General features: G+C 43.9%; 1 protein-coding gene across 2 annotated transcripts in view; it reads left to right on the forward strand.

The window, feature by feature from the left end:
* aopep (aminopeptidase O (putative)) overlaps positions 1–23264 on the forward strand; it is a 112166-nt gene that overhangs the window by 76290 nt on the left and 12612 nt on the right. For both annotated transcript variants that reach the window (XR_003869891.1, XM_029716510.1), the window contains exon 14: positions 20031–20147. Coding sequence is in view for 1 of the 2 variants with exons in the window: in XM_029716510.1 (XP_029572370.1) it covers positions 20031–20147 (117 nt within the window). In the remaining variant the exon portion in view is untranslated. The remainder of the gene's footprint in view (positions 1–20030; positions 20148–23264) is intronic.

A 23264-nucleotide genomic window follows, 5' to 3' on the forward strand; every position in this document is an offset into this window, starting at 1 on the left:
TCCTATACAACACACACCACCGTTTACAGATTGCCATAGCAGCAGGCGCTATGCATATCGGCCCCCTCCCACGGCTGCCTACTGAAGTCAAGTCAACAGTGAATGAATGTAACACTTCTTACATTTACATTTGAGTCATTTAGCAGACGCTCTTATCCAGAGCGACTTATTGGAGCTTAAATATATTTGAGTTGAGTAATACTAGACAGCGTTTCTTTGCAGTGGTCGTGACGTGTTTATAATGGGGCTGATGTGTGTTAACACTAGGAGAGCCGAGAGAATCATGTTGACTCAAAACAAATGTAGTGTTTTAAAGTCATGCCCTCCCCCGTCCTTGACTTTTACTAAATATGTCTATATAACACACTATCATTGTTAGAATCTTAATATCACAAACCAAATTTGTGTTATGAGTAGTTTTAAGAGGACATACATTCCCCCCCCCCCCCCCCCCCCTGCCCCTCATTCACCGCAAATCACTCACTGGCAGGCAGCCTGCGTAACTGATGGCCCATCAAAATGGCAGAATGTGTAGAATTGCAGGAAATTTGCTTTGAAACTGCGCAATTGTCTCTAAGCCTCATGACAAAATGTGTACAACAGTATTATAAAACTGTACATTTCATTTGTCTCTCTGCCCCATGGCAAAATGTGTTGAAATGCATGAAGTTAGCTGTTTTCCTGAATGTTTTTTGGGGGGTTTAGCCAAATGATGGGTGAGAATATTATCAATTGTTAAATTGCATATCAAGAATCTGATGAACAGCGCAGCTTGAAAGTGACAGAGGCAGGTAAACATTTTTATGTCTATATTCTATCAGAAAGACTCTTAAACTCTGAACTCTATTTCAAAATATAACTTTTTGGAAGAATTACCACGATTCCATGCGCTCCCAACATGAACTCGCAACACTCAAAGCACAGTAATATATTTCAACTCAAAATATGCCATTCTGTTCTTTTGAAATGCATTTAAAATTAGTATTATTGCGATTGCAAATACTGTATGAAATGTATGCATTAGACTGTTAAAATGTTGACGTTCAAAAGATGTGTCATGGAATGGATGGCTTTCCCATAAAATTCTATTCAACATTTTACACAAATGCCAACAAACATGTCACTCAAATCAGTAATTCCTAGTTCTATGTATCAAACAGTTATTTCAGTTATACTAAAACTAGGAAAATCTGGAGAGTCCCCTTCTGATTATAGACCCATATTATAGACCCCCAATTGTGACAATAAAATAATAACAAAGCTTATAAGCAATAGAATATCAAAAGTCTTCCCAGACTTGATACATATCAATCAAACAGGGTTTATTAAAAATAGACACTTACAAACAAATACAAGAACATGTTTCAGTTTAATACAATACGCAAAGAAACAAGACATAGATTGATCAATAATGGCCGTTGATGCCAAAAAGGCTTTTGACTGTCTTGAATGGCCTTCTCTATTCAAAACTTTGGAAGTTTTCAACTTTCCAGATAAAATAATACATTTAATAAAAATGTTATGTAACTGTTCTAAAGCAAAAAATATAAACAAATAATACATTGTCTGATAAAAATCACTTTAGAAAGGGGCACAAGACAGGGATGTTCCCTCACCCCACTCCTGTTTGCACTGGCAATTGAACCGCTTGCAGAAAGAATTAGACAGGACCCAAATATAACAGGTACCAGTATTGGTAAACATGAATATAAACTAAACTTATTTGAAAATGATCGCCTGATATACCTGACCAATACTGAAAACTCAATGCCCTCTTTGCTAAAAATGTTTTCAGAATACCAAAAAGTCTCAGGATATAAAATTAACGTGGATTTTTTTTTAAATAATGGCAATAGGAAAAAATAAATATATCGCTACAGTATATACAGCAATCATTTATACCACAAAAATATTAAATACTTAGGATGCTTAATAAGTGACAACAAACAAAAAATATATAAAGATAACTTAAATCCATTACTCAACAATATGAAAGCAGATCTAAGTAACTGGAATAATCTTCCCATACACCTGTTTAGGCTGCCTAAGGCTGCATGTGCTCACTGCTCAATGATTGTCTATATTATAATTGTTTTTAATAACCTGCCCAGGGACTGCGGTTGAAAATTAGCCGGCTGGCTAAAACCGACACTTTTACTGAAATGTTGATTAATGTGCACTGTCCCTGTAAAAATAAATAAATTCAAAGAGAAACTCAATCCAGAGACGGCACTCCTAGTGGCCGGGGACTTTAAATCTGTTTAAAAAAAGCTTTAGACCACCTTTACAAAGATCTCCCTCGCCCTCCATTTGGCAAATCTGACCATAATTTTATCCTCCTGATTCCTGCTTACAAGCAAAAACTAAAGCAGGAAGCACCAGTGACTCGCTCAATACGGATGTGGTGAGATGACGCAGATGCTAAGCTACAGGACTGTTTTGCTAGCACAGACTGTAATGTGTTCCAGGATTCTTCCGACGGTGTTGAGGAGTACACCACATCAGTCACTGGCTTCATCAATAAGTGCATCGATGACATCGTCCCCACAGTGACCGTATGTACATACCCCAACCAGAAGCCATGGATTACAGGCAACATCCACACTGAGCTAAAGGCTAGAGCTGCCACTTTCAAGGAGCAGGACACTTTTAAGAAATCCTGCTATGCCCTTCCGACGAATCATCATACAGGCAAAGGGTCAATACAGGACTAAGATTGAATTGTACCTCACCGGCTCCGACGCTCGTCGGATGTGGCAGGGCTTGCAAACTATTACGGACTACAAAGGGAAGCACAACTGCGAGCTGCCCAGTGACACGAGCCTACCAGATGCTCGCTTCGAGGCAAGCAACACAAAGCATGCATGAGAGCATCAGCTGTTCCGACGACTGTGTGATCACGCTCTCCGTAGCCGATGTGAGTAAGACCTTTAAACAGGTCAACATTCACAAGGCCGCAGAGCCAGATGGATTATCAGGACGTGTACTCTGAGCATGCGCTGACCAACTGGCAGGTGTCTTCACTGACATTTTCAACCTCTCCCTGACCGAGTCTGTAATACCAACCTGTTTCAAGCAGACCACCATAGTCCCTGTGCCCAAGAACACCAAGGTAAGCTGTTTAAATGCCTACCGACCCGTAGCACTCACATCTGTAGCCATGAAGTGCTTTGAAAGGCTGGTCATGGCTCACATCAATACTATTATCCCAGAAACCCTAGACCCACTCCAATTTGCATACCACCCCAACAGATCCACAGATGATGCAATCTCTATTGCACTACACACTGCTCTTTCCCACCTCGACAAAAGGAACACCTATGTGAGAGTGCTATTCATTGACTACAGCTCAGCGTTCAACACCACCGTGCCCTCAAAGCCCATCACTAAGGTAAGGACCCTGGGACTAAACACCTCCCTCTGAAACTGAATCCTGGACTTCCTGACGGGGTGCCCCCAGGTGGTAAGGGTAGGTAACAACACATCTGCCACGCTGATCCTGAAAACGGGGGCCCCTTAGGGGTGCGTGCTCAGTCCTTTCCTGTACTCTCTGTTCACCCATGACTGCATGGCCAAGCACGACTCCAACACTATCATTAAGTTTGCCGACGACACAACAGTGGTAGGTCAGATCACCGACAACCGTGTGTGGTGCCAGGATAACAATCTCTCCCTCAACGTGATAAAGACAAAGGAGATGATTGTGGATTACAGGAAAAGGAGGACCGAGCACGCCCCCATTCTCATCGACGGGGCTGTAGTGGAGCAGGTTGAGAGCTTCAAGTTCCTTGGTGTCCTCTTCACCAACAAACTATCATGGTCCAAACACACCAAGACAGTCGTGAAGAGTGCACAACAACGCCTATTCCCCCTCAGGAGACTGAAAGGATTTGGCATGGGTCCTCAGATCCTCAAAAAGTTCTACAGCTGCACCATCGAGAGCATCACTGCCTGGTATGGCAACTGCTCGGCTTCCGACAGCAAATCACTACAGAGGGTAGTGCGCACGGCCCAGTACATCACTGGGGCCAAGCTTCCTGCCATCCAGGACCTCTATATCAGACAGTGTCCGAGGAAGGCCCTAAAAATTGCCAAAGACTCCAGCCACCCTAGTCATATACTGTTCTCTCTGCTACCGGACGGCACGTGTTACCGGAGCGCCATGTCTAGGTCCAAAAGGCTTCTTAACAGCTTCTACCCCCAAGCCATAAGACTCCTGAACAGCTAATCAAATGGCTACCGGGACTATTTGCATTATTAGGCCCTAAGGCTTAGTCTTAGGCTACTTACTAACAGCAGATACAAATAATGAAAGAAAACCTCAGTGTAGTGGCCTATAGATATGAATTGCACAATAATTATACCTTTATGGATTATTGGTACATTGTTTTCTCTTTATTCAACCCGCCCGCCACCCAACTGCCCTTCATCCCTTCAGATATATCCGCGGGGACTGTGGCTTATGATTCAACCAGCGCCTCACTATTGTGTGTGTGCTCCATTAGTCTAACAGTGCTGTCTGGTTCTGATTCGTCTCAGCATCAGGCAGTGCAGAAGCCTACTAAAGTCTGCTGCTAGGGCCCGCTAGGACCCCTATCCTGGCTAGACTCCTCTGATGAAAGACAGTATGACGTCTGCTGGACCTGCAACACTACACACACACACGAACAAACTAACAAACACACACAAGGCCTGTGGTTGTTGGGGAGATTACGTTTGTAGTCGCTACTTTGGTGATGTTATTGGGTTGTGTTGTCAGGGACTGGTATATATTTACAGAGTTTGGTGGATATCAGTTAAAAGTCTATTGTGTGACTTGAACAATATAGCTCAGAAGTGCATCTTTTAATTGCACACGGTACTAGGGTAGCTCTAACATCTATGTGCATGTCTGAAAGACGACAACCCAATCTATTACTGACACGTTGGCCCCTGCATTACCAGACACTGGGTTATCAGCCTGGTCTCCGATGGCGTGAGGTAAAGAATGACAGATTTACAACTCTAAAGTACTTCAATGGCGTGAATTATGCCCCAACCTGGTCTGAGGTTGGTAGACAGATCAGGGGTATGTCTACCCCTGTGATCCCATGTTGCGTGCCCGATCCATGTGCACCCAGTATTCCTCAGACTGTACCGTGACCCACCTGAACAGAGCATTCGAAGGGTTATGGTTAGGAGGGGTGGAGGGGAGGGGACACCACCATGGAGTCATGTGCTTCCTATTATACACATACGCACGCACGCACACACACACACACACACACACACAACCACAGGAGAGTGGATTACTGCATTCCACAAAACAAACCAGAGGGAAAGATTCCTCTCAGCTTAGATTAACGTGAGGTAGAGTGAGAGCGAGAGCAAGGGAGAGAGAGAGAGATAAAGAGAGAGAAATACAAAGAAAGAGAGAATAAAACATCTCCTTCCATTGCAAGTGCGGTGAAATATACCCTTATCAAACATATTAGCAGTATGCACAAAGCTGTAGGTAACAGAAGTCGCTCTCTCCTCTCCTCTTAGTTGACTCTTTCCATTGCAGCAGTGGCCCGGACAATGGTCCATTGACTAGAGGATACTGTTGCATGGGAAGCCAAGGGCCGAGAGGCTTCCCTAATGTTGGAACAACGTCCGTTTCACTCATCTCTCATATATAAAACACTTCACCCCAATAAGAATCTGTTGATTTAGCATTACACGTTTGGCTAGGAATCTCTTGAGCGGGTGTGTGCCTCAATGGGACACTTGTGTCAGGCCTGACCTTATAAACCGTAAATCAGTCCAATGCTGATTTATTGAGTCAGTTTACTCACACACACACACACACACACACACACACACACACACTAAACTGTAAAGAAGCCGGTTTTATTTGAACTGCGTAGACGTATGCTTTATGGACGTTGGTAATTGGTACAGCACCTTCCTCTTTATCACACTCCAGAGTCTGGCCTTTAAAAAGTAGGGCCTATCATTAATGGAATGTTATTTGCAGGAAGGTAAAAGGAATGTGTGCAAAAGGCATAATATATATCACTGTATGCCGAAATTAAAGGTACAGTGTTTTATAGTACGGACAGACTGTCAGAGAGAGAGTGAGATTGAAAGAAAGTATGGATCTAGACAGAGAGTTGAAAGATCCAGAGAGAGAAAGAGGCGGAAAGATAGAACGAAAGATAGAGGTAGTTACCTGTCTGTGATGTATTTGTCTCATTTATCACTCAGCAGTAGGTCTGGTTTTGGGGGGGCATTTGAAGCTCACTACCTGTCTCATCACTCCACAGGAGGTGTGTGTGTGTGTGTGTGTGTGTGTGTGTGTGTGTGTGTGTGTGTGTGTGTGTGTGTGTGTGTGTGTGTGTGTGTGTGTGAGAGAGACTCCCTGTAGTGATGTGTGCCCATCCTGACATGTCATTTAACGTCTGGCAGTCGCTCAGTATAATGTCACTTTGTGCTTTATGACTCTCCCGGGAATACACACACACAATGGTGAAACATTTCACTAAAATGCAGCTGTGTTAGTCTTTCTATCAAGCACGGAAAAGATATCAGAGGGAAACGGAGGTAAACACACAAACCCACACATACACTGAGGTAACATCTGTGTCTATTCAACAGCTCACTCACAAGAGTTCACATTGGATTTATACCAAACACCAATTGACACATAGTTAATTGTATAGGACAGAGAGTGGTTGGGTAAATGACATTGTGTGTTTTGAGTCATGCTCCCTGTAAAGCAGTCAGTCTTCTGTGGGAATCTGAATCAATACTTTCACATAAAACCTAAAGGGGTGATTCAGGCATCACCTCATTCATAGGCTTTCATGGGGTACCGTATGTAGTGTGTGCGTGTGTGTGTGTGTGTGTGTGTGTGTGTGTGTGTGTGTGTGTGTGTGTGTTTGACTGGGGTGGACTGAGTGCTAAAACATGTCTGTGCTGGTAATGATTGAGAAGCTCACAGGACCCTCAGACTGCCCTGATGTAATTAGCCTCCTCAACCCTCTCACACACACACACACACACACACACACACCACACACACACACCAGGGTAGGGTTTAATTCAGAATTTAGTTTAAAATTCTTGAATTGAAGTAGTAAACAGGATACAGAATTGCAATTTGAATTAAAGGAAATACAATGGAATTAAGTGAAATTAAATGAAATTCAAACGCATTCTATTCTATATTAGGTGTAGTCTATACAAATATCAGTTTTGTACATAATATCAGTTTTGTACATTTAACTGACATTAAATACATGCATATCAAATATTGTTGAAACAATAGATTTTCAGGATACACTGTTGAAGTTAATGATTACATTTTAGTCATTTAGCAGACAGCTTTATCCAGAGTGACTTACAGGAGCAATTAGGGTTAAGTGCTTTGCTGAAGGGCACATTGATAGATTTTTCACCTAGTTGGCATGTGGATTTGAACCAGACTTTTCGGTTACTGGCCCGACACTCTTAACCTCAAGGTTTTCTGCTGCCCCAAGGAAAACAAAACCTGTATGCGAATATAAGTTATTATATTTCATTAATCACTTGAATTTTGTTCAATATGGGGAAAATAATACATTTCCCAGAATGCATTAGTTTAACCCTCAGGTGAACCCTGAGCCATTCAAAATAAAGCCAAACAAATTAAATGGTTGATGGAAATATAATTGGCTATTCTAAGCATTCTATTCTAAGGTCAAAAGAGTATATGAACATTGTTTCAAGAGAAAGGGGATATATATTATTTGCAATGTAGAAGTGTGATCTGTCAGATTCAATGAAATTCATGTTCTATGACTGAGTGGAATTTATTTTAATTGCACTGAATTAAATTCTACTTCCTGTGGTGTGTGGCCAATTTAATTCTAATTTCGATGGGAGTCTTTTCCAAAATTCTGAATTGAGCCCAACCCTGATATACTTAAGTGATAATGCCAGAGAAGCCGGTGTTTGGAAGATATATTTGCACAGGTGTGTTCGTCTCGGGCCGGGCAAACCATGCCAATATATCCTCCAAACACCGGCTTCAAGGGCATTATCACTTTTATACAACGGGTTACCAACATATTAAAATAATGATTGACATATTTTCATTAAAAAAATATTATTTGGATGAATTTATTCATACTATTTCATCCTTCCACAAGATATAGTCCTGACACAAATCTAGGGTTGCTACCCAAGCTGGCTGGTCGTTCGTTCGGTTGCCAGAGACGCGACCCAGTCTTTTTGTTCTGTATCTATGGACGCGACCCAGTCGTTCGTTGTAAATGTTCCATTGCCATACTGGCTGGCAACGTTCTTATCCCTTGTTGGTAGCTAGCCAACTGTGGCTAACTTACAGTCACGTCAAACAGTGCAGCCAGAATAACAACAGTAGCTGCATTTGTTTAAGCTGTTTTCTAGCGACATTTCTTTGGATGCATAACAATGAGCTAATGAGGCATGATTTCTCCTGGCATAGAAAATGTGCTCTCTCGTTAGGATACTGTTGTTCAGAGGAGCTAGCCAACAACACAGCTAACACAATAACTTTAAACTGAAGCTGGAAAGACTGCAAACTAGCTGCACTTCATTTCGTTTGGCCTTTTTTCAATGACATTTCTTTGTATATATCCATAAAAATGATGCCAGCTGATTCATGATTTCGACTGGCTGAGAAAAGCTGCCTGTCTGTCTCGTCCCAAATCCCGACACGTTCATTATTATGGGACAGTTGGAGATCGAATTTGAATATTGAAACAATGTTGCAAATGTCGGAAAGACAGACAGTGGGGTTTATACAAATCTCTGCTGTTGAAAATGAGATGTTTGTTTAAACAAATTGCTTTTTATAGTGGAGATCAAGTTTATAACTTTCCTGCCTGGGCAGATGAGACAGTGGATTGCGCAGTCAGATGGATCAGAGTAAATATGCATTTTAAGGTCATAGCTTTAGCAGGTGGTAACTTGTGGAATAGACACCGGCTGGAATGCGGTTTTAACCAATCCGCATCCAGGATTGGACCCACCCGTTGTATAAACATACATACACACGCACACACACAGACAGAGTAATGAGAGCTTTATGTTACTGGGTTCATAGACGCCAGGGATTATGCTTCCCGCACATTAATCCAATAACTACATGTCTTTGAGATCTGAGTGTGTGTATCTGTGTGCGCATGTGCTGGCACTCAGGCATTCTAACTCAGGCAGTCTAACTCAGGCAGTCTAACTCAGGCAGTCTAACTCAGGCAGTCTAACTCAACAGTCTAACTCAGACAGTCTAACTCAACAGTCTAACTCAGGGAACTTTGATGGAGGTGGAGGCCACAAAATCTGAACTCATCATGGGGGACTGCAATGGTTCGCGGGTCTGCGTACCCACATCCATATGCACACATGCAGTCAGAGCCGGCCCTAGCCTTTTGGGGGCCCTAAGCTAAATGTAAAGTTTTACAGTTCATTTCCTGCAATTCTACATATTTTGCCAAGTGGCATAGAGAAAATTTAGCAATTTTATAACAAACTTCATGCAATTCTACTGCTTTTTGTCATAGGGTAGAGTGAAATGTTTGCGGTTTTGAATATGATATCTGAGTGAGAGTGACTATGAAAATCAATGGGGCCCCCCCGGTCGGAAACTCAACCATGATTACTACAAGTTTAGATAGCTGGACGCAAGACCAACTTACAATCTAAAATGTTTTTGCTGACATGGGCTATTGAGTGACTCTCTGTGACTTACATAATACGAGATAAACTGTTGATGCACAAGCACATTTTGAAATTGTGCCTTGTGAATTCTACTATTCGGGTGTGGGATGAGCGTAAGTCGCAAGCTCTGACTCTCCGAGGGTCACGTGTTCAATCCCACTGCTTTTTTCCCCCTCTTTTTTTTCCCCCTATCCCAAACCTTAACCCTTAACTTACCATTTAGAATGAATGCCTAAACTTAACTGTCAAGTTATTTCTGTTGTAACCCTATCCCAAAACTTAACCGTCAAAATTACACATTTGGAGAAACTTCAAAATGTAACGTTTGGAGAAACAGTGAACAAACGTCAGAATCTGAAGTCAAATAGGTAAAACTGTGAGATCTTGTTGCTATATCAGGGCCCATATGGTTCTGGTCAAAAGTAGTGCGCTATAAAGGGTATACAGCGCGGTTTGGGACACAGTCCAGATTGATACATACCACACACAGAGATCAAACATGGACACCCCATTTCCCAGCTTCCTCTGTGGTCAGGTGCTCTCTAGTCAAAGACAGGCTGGAAAACTGGAAGCAAACCAAACACGCACACACAGACACGCGCGTTCCAAACCACGACCCATTATGCCAGACATGTCATAGAATCCAAGTCTGAATTGAACGCCCGTCTGTGCTTTTTCCGTCAGAATATCATGTGTTATTTTCCTCTGGTAAATTGGCTGTGGTTGTATGCAAGATGATGTTACGCTATGAGAAGCTTCTGTCTGTGTGGATCACTTCTCTGATGGATATAGGAGAATAGAGGAAATGGCATCTTCATCCTAATTGAATTGAGCTGCTGATGATGTATCAGAGTCCAGTTCTACCTGGTCTTCTCTCTGTGACTCAGCACGGAGGCGTCATGCCCATAGGGGGCACAGGGAAACGTGCCCCCCTCAGATTTTTTGTTTCTCTGTAATACTACTAGCCACCTAGCAATTTTATGAAGTTGGCTTTTAGCTACTCCAGATATGTTTTTAATCTCCTAACCTCATAACTAGCTACCAAGAATCCATTTCAGGCTATCAATCAAGTTAAAGTAGTTAGCTTGGCTAAGTAGTTAGCTTGGCTAACTATTTTAGCTAGCATGCCTGCTGGCAAGGTTGGTAGACTTTAGAAAAAGCAAGCAATAACTAAATGTACTGAATAAGACTCACATTCCTTTCAATCTTTTAACCAGATTTTAGCAAAGATGCATATTTAGTTTCTTTAAAAAAGACCCACCCGTCAGGACAGCTCAAGAGGTATGCTTAGATATTCAGAAAAATATACATATTTTTGAGATTGAATTAAGCATAATGATTATGGCTCTCGATTGCAGGAAAAGCTGTTTCAGGTGTTTGAAAAATGCTAAATTCTCCATCTTCCAGACTGTGTGGCCCTAGCCACCCCTCTGGATCACCCCCTAGCCACCCTCACGTACCAATTAGACTGGGCTCACACTTCCTGGTTATAATGACCAATTATTGAAGATGATCTCATCCTAGTTTTTTTGTCATTGATGACATGTCATGTAGTGATGGCAGGTTTGGAGTAGAATTGTGGAGAGGGGGGGGGGTTTAACCACAGTCAGTACGATCAACAGGGTAGTTTGACAAGCTATAGTTTCAGTCTGTAGTGTTGTATGAATTGTGAACTGACAGACTTGTCCTCTCGATGTCCTCTGCTCCTGTCTCCCAGTCGTGTGTGTGTGTGTGTTTTGAGAATGTCTCTCAGTGGCGCGTGACTTCCTTGATGTGAGCAGATATCTGGGCTTAGTCTATCTGATATACCTTTGTCTGCCTCTCTCTCTCTCTCTCTCTCTCTCTCTCTTTCTTTCTCTTTCTCTCTCACTCTCACACACAGAACACATACCTCCGTCAGCTCAGACACATGAGTCTATCCGCCAGGGTTCAAACAGGAGGCACACACACCACACGCACACACGCAAGCATTTCTCTCCCTCTTTCTTACTCTCTCTTTCTCTCTCTCTCTCTCTCTCTCTCTCGGTCTCTGCCTTTCTTTCAATAGGCACAGATCATATCGCTACACAGTAGGGGCCGTATCAGTGTATGTGTCTTTCACCCCTATTGTTCTAAACATGTGGCTAACCTCCAGCTTCTTAGCTCAATGAATTCCCTTTTCAATTTACAAATGGACTTAGTTTCCATGCCTTTGTGTGTTATTGAAACACAACCCTCATAACGACAAGGTCAAATTACCTCCAGATAACATGCCAATTTTATGTTGAGTGACCAAGTTAACTTTGTGTGTGTGTGTGTGTGTGTGTGTGTGTGTGTGTGTGTGTGTGTGTGTGTGTGTGTGTGTGCGAGTGTGTGTGTGTGTGACTTTATTAACCAGGAACCGTTTGTAGCCAAGATAATATTTAGTCACCCTCCACAGCCATAGTATCCTTCTGCTGGGCGGTCACTGTATAGACACCACCCTTCCACGGGTCTATCATGCAGCCAAGATTCAGCCAGTACAAATGGCTGGAGGAAATTAAACCTTGAAGCTTTGCTATTATTATCCTATATAGCTCACACGTTCCATACATTGAGTGTGTGTGTATGTTTGTGGGTACCTGTGGGTAGGTGCTTTCTGAGCCTCTTTCTGGCACAAGGCCGTGCGTAGCTCTGAATACTCTCCTCTCTTCCTCCCCTCCTTCTCTTGTCTTCCTCATCCTTCTCTTTGTCTAAGCTAACCTCCAGATGTTTGTATTTGTCACCACTGGGCCCATTCTCCTCTCTCTCTCTCTCTCTCTCTCTCTCTCTCTCTCTCTCTCTCTCTCTCTCTCTCGCTCTCTCGCTCACACGCACACAGCAGCTCTTTTGTTCCGGTCCACGTCAAAGGCATCTCTGTAGGCTTGCGTGAATACGTGCGTGTATTTCGAAGACCGACCGGTTTGTTTCTCCACTGGGAAGAGAGGTGGAGAGAGGGAGGAGAGGGAGCCTTTCACAGCGGAGACGTTAAGCAGATTGTGACTTGTGGCGAGGCACTGAGTGGGAGAAATTAATGAAACTTCCACAGGTTTGTGCGCACGTGTGTCTGTGACTGTGTGTGTGTTTGTGGATGTGAGGTTTGAATAGGGTTTGTGAGAAGGACAATCGTGAAATTGCCCTGAAGCTGAAAACTGAAACTTATAAGTAGGCTAATGGCAGTCGCCTTTGAAAGGCTTTGCTTGCAGTTAAAGTTACAAGTCTGAACATTAAAGCTGGTGCAGACACACTTCAGAAGCTAGTGTTCACATATGTGTGTTTTCGTATGTGTGTGTGTGTGTGTTCTCAGCTGCAGTGTGTTATACAGGGTTGGCCGCAGTAGCTCTTCTCCAATCAGGCAGTGGGCCTAGGAGGCTCTAGCCAATCACAGAGCAGCGTTAGGTCACAGGGGGTTGAGAGGTGAGAATGGGTGGGGCTCTGGGGGTACCTCCCGGAACAGTTGTGTGGGGGACCTGGTCCTGAGGCCACTCCAGGGGAGAACGACTGCCCCCCTCTGATTGAAGCCACGGAAGTTCAAGGCCGACAGAGGTACTGCAGGCATTGTTTGCAGAAAACAGGATCCCCAATTATCGAGAATGGAAAAATGACAATCTTCTTGGTCAATCTTCGTGTAAATAAGTACAAAAAAAATGTAAAGACAATCATGGCACCAACAATTTCTTCTAATACATCAGATGTATGTCCTTGAACCAATTATTAAAACATCGCATACATGTAGAGTTATGAGGATCATTTAGTTGCTAATGGAAGCCTACAGTACCCCGGCATTCAAATTGAGTTAAGGATTCGCATGCTTCAGTTCGGCTGGCGCCTACCCAAACTCGGCTAGGTGAGCCAAACGAGTGTGTTCGCATACTCCCTTAAAAGACCTTCGCTTGAAAAATGAGAAAAAAGCGGCAATAGTACTGTTTGTCCATTTTGAGACACTGTAGCCAGTATACACTTCCTCAAAATAGAACAAATTCATTTTAATATACCAACAACAAAGTGTTGTCATGATATATGCACGAACTGCTCAAACTGTTTCGAATGGGAAGCATGCAGACGCATTTACTAAATAGTTTTAGTTCCTCGGCGTACACATCACAGACAAACTGAAATGGTCCACCCACACAGACAGTGTGGTGAAGAAGGCGCAACAGCGCCCCTACAACCTCAGGAGGCTGAAGAAATTTGGCTTGTCACCCAAAACCCTGACAAACTTTTACAGATGCACAATCGAGAGCATCCTGCCGGGCTGTATCACCGCCTGGTACGGCAACTGCACCCCCCTCAACCGCAAGGCTCTCCAGAGGGTGGTGCTGTCTGCACAACGCATCACCGGGGGCAAACTACCTGCCCTCCGTGACACCTACAGCACCTGATGTGACAGGAAGGCCAAATACATCATCAAGGACAACAACCACCTGAGCCACTGCCTGTTCACCCTGCTATCATCCAGAAGGCGAGGTCAGTACAGGTGCATCAAAGCTGGGACAGAGAGAGTCAAAAACAGCTTCTATCTCAAGGCCATCAGACTGCTAAACAGCAATCACTAGCACAGAGAGTCTGCTGCCTACATTGAGACCCAATCATTGGCCACTTTAATAAATGGATCACTGGTCACTTTAAACAATGCCACTTTAATAATGTTTACATATCTAGCATTACTCATATCACATGTATATACTGTATTTTATATATTCTATTGCACCTTTCCTATGCTGCTCGGCCATTGCTTATCCATATACTTATATGTACATATTCTCATTCACCCCTTTAGATTTGTGTGTATTAGTTAGTTGTTGGGGAATTGTTAGATATTACTGCACTGTCGGAACTAGAAGGACAAGCATTTCGCTACACTCGCATTAACATCTGCTAACCATGTGTATGTGACCAATAAATGTTTTTTGATTTTGATTTTGAATAAGAGGATGTAGCACTGAGCTACTGTAGACTGCAACATCACTTCCTGGAGTAGCTGTGGTCCCGTGTGGCTCAGTTGGTAGAGCATGGTGTTTGCAACGCCAGGGTTGTGGGTTCGATTCCCACGGGTGACCAGTACGGAGAAAAAATGTATGAAATGTATGCATTCACTATTGTAAGACGCTCTGGATAAGAGCGTCTGTTAAATGACTAAACTGTAAATGTAGCTCAAACGGCGCATGTTATGTCTCCATGAGACGCCATCTTAACCGACTTCATTTGGTTTCGAAGCGCTGTAGAGGCTTCACATAAGAAGGATGGTGTGACGTGGTCAATGGCTTTGTCCATTCATATATATCGTCATTGGGTCACACTGATCACACAAACACGCATGAAACACATTTGATACACACACACATGGTGGTGTGATGCTGTGGGCTGATGTCTATTTTATTTATTTATTTTTATTTAACCTTTATTTAAAAAAAAAAAGATATATATATAAATATATAAATATAGGACAAAACACACATCATGACAAGAGAGACAACACAACAATACATAAAGAGAGACCTAAGACGACAACATTGCATGGCAGCAACACATGACAACACAGCATGGTAGCAACACAACATGGTAGCAACACAACATGGTAGCAGCACAAAACATGGTACAAACATTATTGGGCACAGACAACAGCACAAAGGGCAAGAAGGTAGAGACAACAATATATCACGCAAAGCAGCCACAACTGTCAGTATGAGTGTCCATGATTGAGTCTTTGAATGAAGAGATGGAGATAAAACTGTCCAGCTTGAGTGTTTGTTGCAGCTCGTTCCAGTCTTTAGCTGCAGCGAACTGAAAAGAGGAGCGACCCAGGGATGTGTGTGCTTTGGGGACCTTTAACAGAATGTGACTGGCAGAACAGGTGTTGTATGTGGAGGATGAGGGCTGCAGTAGATATCTCAGATAGGGGGGAGTGAGGCCTAGGAGCGTTTTATAAATAAGCATCAACCAGTGGGTCTTGCGATGGGTATACAGAGATGACCAGTGTACAGAGGACTATTGAGTGCAGTGATGTGTCCTATAAGGAGCATTGGTGGCAAATGGTAAAGAACATCTAGCCGCTCGAGAGCACCCTTACCTGCCAATCTATGAATTATGTCTCCGTAATCTAGCATGGGTAGGATGGTCATCTGAATCAGGGTTCGTTTGGCAGCTGGGGTGAAAGAGGAGCGATTACGATATGTCTATGGAGTGGATTGACAGTGTATAGTACGTGTAGTGAATGTCCCATAGTGATAGCAGGAGTCTCTTTGCTAGGCCCTTCTTGTCTGTCCCTCCCTGCTAGATATATCAGCAGCATTGTCTGCGGATGAGACAGTTTGTATGCGCTTCTCACAATCAGGCTTAGCATACACTGTAAGCTGTGTTGGGGGGGTTTATCCTTCTAATCAAGATAAAATGTCAGACAGACACACACACACACACACACACACACACACACACACACCACATTTAAGCATCTCAATCCCAGAGGATGTTATGATTGTGATAAAAGCAGAACATCCTGGAGGAGAAGAGAAGAGGGGAACAGAGAGTGATATAACAAACACGAGGGGCATCACTCTAAGGCGTCCGCTATCTCTGAGGTGACCCAGCTGTGATGTCATCAGCACAGATCAGTATCAGCACAGAGTCGACTCTGATTCCCGGGCTGAAATCCCAACAGAGAAACACGTGACTCACTGAGGAGAACCTTTCCCTCTTGTTGTTCACTGTTGCCCAAACATTCAATGAGTTGTATGAATGTGCGAACACACACACACACACACACACACACACACACACACACACACACAAACACAGTGTGAGGCATCCTGCTTACATGTGATCTATAATTCAATAAAGTCACCTCCCCCCTATGTGGGAGGAAATCTTGCTGAGAGGGGCCAGATAAATGAGAGGGTGGCGAGGGAAGGAGGAGGGGAGGGATGGAGGTCGGAGGGGTAGTCAAAGAGATTGACTGACATTAAAGCTAGAAATGGGGAAAGGGAAAAATGGAGAAAGAGTGTAACTCTAGTACCTGAGGCGGGGGGAGGGGGGCTGAGGCGTTTAGCCGCTGGTGCCAGAGAGCTTTTACGAGCCTGCGGTCAGACAGAAATAAAATTCAATGGAGCGACTGAATGGTCTGTCACACACAAACACACGCAAATGTGCGCGCGCACACACACGCGCGCGCGGTTGAATGGCCTCTGAGAAATCACTGTTGGGTTTTAGAATGTCACAGTGATTCCACGTCTCCATCACCCATAATGCAGTGTGACTGAACTAGCATTCTGAGACCCACACACTCAAATCGCTGGAAAGGAGGGAGGGATGCGGACAGCAGGGGAGAGACACACAGCTCATTGAAAGGCTCATTGTGACTTTAGTAGCTATACGTATATTTCGGGAGATGTTGGTAGCAGTAACGTTGATAACAACCACATGAGTAAACATGGGTATTATGTGGATGCCACGATAGCAGTGATTCTCTATCTCTCAACGAGCTATTAGAGAATGGGTGTTTTAAGGGGGACGAAAAAGATTGAGAGAGGGGTGGCGAGGTAGAGAGAGAAGGTCAAAGATAAAGAAGCTCTCGGTGTCCCTCACACACACACACACACACACACACACACACACACACACACACACACACACACACACACACACACACACACAGGTTGCTTAGTGTGGTATCCAGGTGTCGTTGCCATGGAAGTTATGAACGATCACAGGATTCTGTCTGTCTCTCTCTGTCCGTCCGTATGTCTGAAATAGCAGGAAGGTTCCCGGAGTGTCATTACACTCAGCTACTGTCCTATTACTGGACATGTTTCAGTTGGTGAAGCATGGCGTTTGCAACGCAAGGTTGTGGGTTCCATTCCCGGTGCCACCCACACGTGAAAATGTATGCACGCACGACTGTAAGTCGCTTTGGATAAAACTGTCTGCTAAATGTCATACATTATACTATTATTACTATCTTATGTTAGTGTGGTTATTGCTATGGGCGCTCCCATCTGACGTAGGGAGACATGTCTTCTTATATGGGGGTATTCAATGTGCCACTGTGTGTGAACACGCCAGTCTGTATGTTTGAGATCAGTGGATATTAAATCCCGTTTCACTGACCTCCAAAACAGCAAGTCATCCTCCAGCAAGAATGATAATGATGATGGCTCTCCTAGTCCAGACCAGGCGTTTTGAGGCTGATGAGGCAGAAACACACCATTAGACAAGGCTGTTGGGGGGGGGGGGGGGGGTACATGATTGGACTAACCACTTTGGAGGGGGACGGAGACATAAGCATGAAAATATGGGGGAGACAACAGAGGGTTTAAACCAAGCCTCTCTTAAATGGCCATTGCTCCTCATGCCACTCTGAGTAGCGTTTGTAAGTGTTCGTTCGTCTGTGTATTTCTGAGTAGGAGTTGGGGAGGGTTCTGAGGCTTTGGTAGATTGAATGGAAGGATGGATGTGGAGGAGTATGAAACAGACAAGCAAGACCAAACACATTACCTCACTAAGTGGCGCTGTGTGTGTGTGTGTGTGTGTGTGTGTGTGTGTGTGTGTGTGTGTGTGTGTGTGTGTGTGTGTGTGTGTGTGTGTGTGTGTGTGTGTGTGTGTGTGTGTGTGTGTTACCGGGAGTGGAAAAGGTGATCTCCCTGCCTGGGAACTCCCTACCCTTGGAGAGGGCGCCGAGGGTGGCACCACATACACACACACACACACTGTTTGATCTCATGATCGGGTCAGGGCTGAGACTAACAATAGCCCCAATAGTCCGGTGTTGAGAGCATTTTTCCACTAGAGTGGGTAACCTATCCCCTATCCCCTACACACGAAGCTCACGTGAACCTCTCACACAGATTGTGTGTGTGTGTGTGTGAGAGAGAGAGAAAGAGAGAGAGAGAGAGAGAGAGAAAGAAGAAAAGGCTGAAATTAGGGGTTTTATGACTGGATCATGCCTCTCAGAGACCCTTCAAGATGGAGGGACCTAACGGTCAGCTCTCACAAAATGGAGGAGTATTGAGGTGAGGAGAGCAAGACAGAAACAGGACAGATAGAGGTACAGTGAGAGAGATAGAGAGATCTATGTGCAGAGTATCCACATTCATTTACTGTCAGTGTATTGGCTGTAGTTGTTTGACTTGAGGCTTTGAATGGGATTCTCTCAGACCAACCAATGGTCAAATAGTCCCTGTGTTTGAAATGGAGAGCTTTCTGGTAGGGAAAAGTTATTCTGGTATTTCCTTACCAAACGTTTGTTGTGGATAAGAAAGATTGACAAAGGGAGGAATGCAAAAGAGAGGCAAAAAAAGAGAATACATTTAATGTAGAAAAGTTGTGTGTGTGTGTGTGTGTGTGTGTGTGTGTGTGTGTGTGTGTGTGTGTGTGTGTGTGTGTGTGTGTGTGTGTGTGTGTGTGTGTGTGTGTGTGTGGGGAGAGAGCCAGTTCCAGATCATAATGTGATAATGGGGTAAGAATAGCAGCTTGGCCTCCACCCATTTACACACACACACACACACACAGCTCCATTTTCACATCAGTCTCTATGGAGCCTCCTTTAATTTATCCCAGAGAGAGAGAACCAGAGAGGAGGAATATGTGTCTCGTTTATCCCAGGGAGAGGCAGGCAAGGCTAGGCACAGCTCACCGCACCATGGGGATGTCTCTCTGGAAGTCCTCTTGTAGAATAGCACATTACACATCATTAATCAGCACTATCCCAACAGAGCAAAATGTAGAAATGAATGTGTCTAACATATTCTAGCTTTAATCTTCCCTTTACTGTGTCTTCCCCTGTTCAATAGCCTATTCAGTCATGGGAAATCTGCTTTCTTTTTGTATCAAATGATATTTAATAGTCGAAAAGCTTTGGGCCTCAGCAGAGAACAACTTTAATCAAAAGAAGTTCCTTCTTTGTGACCGTGTGCTGTTGAGACGTTCACGGGACTCGTCATGTCTCTCTTCCTCTTTCTTTCCCCTGTCTCTCTCCCTCTTTCTTTTCTTCTCTTGTTTCACTCCGTCTACAGAATAACTCATCTGCCTCCCTCCATCACTGCTCCACTTCGAACGCTAAACATTCCCCCAACGTTTCCCTTATATTCCCTGAACATTTGCCTTGGCATCATCGTCATGTTTTGCAGGTTTAAAAAAACGAGTATCTCTTTTTGTCACTCTTCCTAACTAATTATCGGTGACTGTTTGCTGAATAGAGACTGATATTAATGTGTTTCAATGTTATTCATAAAATCCCCCCCCCCCCATCAAAACGAAGTCAAGTAAATCATACTGATGTTGTCGATCGTGTTGAGACCCACAAATAACCCCTCCTTTCTATTTACGTTGCCTAGGTGATGCCAGAGCAGCTGGTGTTGCTATTGGAGCTTCTGCTGGAGGAGGCGGAGCTAAGTGTGACCTCACTGCGTACGATCAAGAGAACCTACGATCTACAGAAGCAGGACGCTGAGGTAACTCTGCACACACGAATATATATATAAATTTAAAATAATATATACTGTACCAGTTTTCTTTATTTTTTACTATTTTCTACATTATAGAATAATAGTGAAGACAACAAAACTCAGTCATTGGCTTCATCAATAAGTGCATTGACGTGACCGTACGTACAGTTGAAGTCGGAAGTTTACATACACCTTAGCCAACTACATTTAAACTCCGTTTTTCATATTTCCTGACATTTAATCCTAGTAAAATGTCCCTGTCTTAGGTCAGTTAGGATCACCACTTTATTTTAAGAATGTGAAATGTCAGAATAATAATATAGAGAATTATTTATTTTAGCTTTTATTTCTTTCATCACATTCCTAGTGGGTCAGAAGTTTACATACACTCGATTAGTATTTGGTAGCATTGCCTTTAAATTATTTAACTTGGGTCAAACGTTTCGGGTAGTCGTCCACAAGCTTCCCACAATACAATAAGTTGGGTGAATTTTGGCCCATTCCTCCTGACAGAGCTGGTGTAACTGAGTCAGGTTTGTAGGCCTCCTTGCTCGCACACGCTTTTTCAGTTCTGCCCACACATGTTCTACAACATTGAGGTCAGGGCTTTGTGATGGCCACTCCAATACCTTAACTTTGTTGTCCTTAAGCCATTTTGCCACAACTTTGGAAGTATCCTTGGGGTCATTGTCCATTTGGAAGACCATTTGCGACCAAGCTTTAACTTCCTGACTGATGTCTTGAGATGTTGCTTCAATATATCCACATAATTTTCCATCCTTATGATGCCATCTATTTTGGGAAGTGCACCAGTCCCTCCTGCAGCAAAGCACCCCCACAAAATGATGCTGCCACCCCCGTGGCATTTCTCCAAAAAGTATGATCTTTGTCCCCATGTGCAGTTGCAAACCGTAGTCTGGCTTTTTTAAGGCGGTTTTGGAGCAGTGGCTTCTTCCTTGCTGAGCGGCCTTTCAGGTTATGTCGATATAGGACTCTTTTTACTGTGGATATAGATACTTTTGTACCTGTTTCCTCCAGCATCTTCACAAGGTCCTTTGCTGTTGTTCTGGGATTGATTTGCACTTTTCGCACCAAAGTACGTTCATCTCTAGGAGACAGAACGTGTCTCCTTCCTTCAGGCATTTGGAAATTGCTCCCAAGTATGAACCAGACATGTGGAGGTCTACAATCTTTTTTATGAGGTCTTGGCTGATTTCTTTAGATTTTCCCATGATGTCAAGCAAAGAGGCACTGAGTTTGAAGGTAGGCCTTGAAATACATCCACAGGTACACCTCCAATTGACTGAAATGATGTCAATTAGCCTATCAGAAGCTTCTAAGGCCTTGACATATTTGTCTGGAATTTTCAAAGCTGTTTAAAGGCACAGTCAACTTAGTGTATGTAAAATTCTGACCCACTGGAATTGTGATACAGTGAATTATAAGTGAAATAATCTGTCTGTAAACAATTGTTGGAAAAATTACTTGTGTCATGCACAAAGTAGATGTCCTAACCGACTTGCCAAAACTATAGTTTGTTAACAACAAATGTGTGGAGTGGTTGAAAAACGAGTTTTAATGACTCCAACCTAAGTATATGTAAACTTCCGACTTCAACTGTACATACCCCAACCAGAAGCCATGGATTACAGGCAACATCCGCACTGAGCTAAAGACTAGAGCAAGGACTCTAACCTGGAAGCTAATAAGAAATCCCGCTATGCCCTCCGACGAACCATTAAACAGACAAAGTCTCAATACAGGACTAAGATTGAATTGTATTAAACCGGCTCCGACGCTCGTCGGATGTGGCAGGGTTTGCAAACCATTGCAGACTAGAAAGGGAAGCACAGCCGAGAGCTGCCCAGTGACACGAGCCTACCAGACGAGCTAAACTACTTCTATGCTCGCTTCAAGGCAAATAACACTGAAACATGCATGAGAGCACCAGCTGTTCTGGACGACTGTGTGATCACGCTCTTCACAGCCAATGTGAGTAAGACCTTTAAACAGGTCAACATTCACAAGGCTGCAGGGCCAGACGGATTACCAGGACATGTACTCCGAGCATGTGCTGACATTTTCAACCTCTCACTGTGCGAGTCTGTAAAACCTAAATGTTTTAAGCAGACCACCATAGTCCCTGTGACCAAGAACACTAAGGTAACCTGCCTAAATGACTACTGACCCGAAGCACTTACGCCTGTAGCCATGAAGTGCTTTGAAAGGCTGGTCATGGCTCACATCAAAACCATTATCCCAGAAACCCTAGACCCAGTCCAATTTGCATACCACCCTAACAGATCCACAGATGATGTAATCTCTATTGCACTCCACACTGCCCTTTCCCACCTGAACAAAAGGAACACTTATGTGAGAGTGCTATTCATTGACTACAGCTCAGCGTTCAACACCATAGTGCCCTCAAAGCTCATCAATAAGCTAAGGACCCTGGGACTAAACACCTCCCTCTGCAACTGGATCCTGGACTTCCTGACGGGCCACCCCCAGATGGTAAGGGTAGGTAACAACACATCCGCCACGCTGATCCTGAACACAGGGGTCCCTCAGGGGTGAGTGCTCAGTCCGCTCCTGCACAGCCAGGCACAACTCCTACACCATCATTAAGTTTGCCGATAACAGTGGTAGGCCTGTTCACCGACAACAAAGAGACCTGGCCATGTGATGCCAGGACAACAACCTCTCCCTCAATGTGATCAAGACAAAGGAGATGATTGCGGGGCGAGGAAAAGGAGGACCGAGCATGCCACCATTCATATCGACAGGGCTGTAGTGGAGCAGGTTGAGAGCTTCAAGTTCCTTGGTGCCCACATCACCAACAAACTAACATCGTCCAAGCACACCAAGACAGTCGTGAAGAGGGCACAACAAAACCTTTTCCCCCTCAGGAGACTGAAAATATTTGGCATGGGTCCTCAGATCCTCAAAAGGTTCTACAGCTGCACCATCGAGAGCATCCTGACTGGTTGCATCACTGCCTGGTATGGCAACTGCTCGGCCTCCGACCGCAAGGCACTACAGACGGTAGTGCGTATGGTCCAGTACATCACTGTGGCCAAGCTTCCTGCCATCCAGGACCTCTACTCCAGGCGGTGTCAGAGG

The sequence above is a fragment of the Salmo trutta genome, chromosome 27 (assembly GCF_901001165.1).
Source record: "Salmo trutta chromosome 27, fSalTru1.1, whole genome shotgun sequence".
NCBI lineage: Eukaryota > Metazoa > Chordata > Actinopteri > Salmoniformes > Salmonidae > Salmo > Salmo trutta.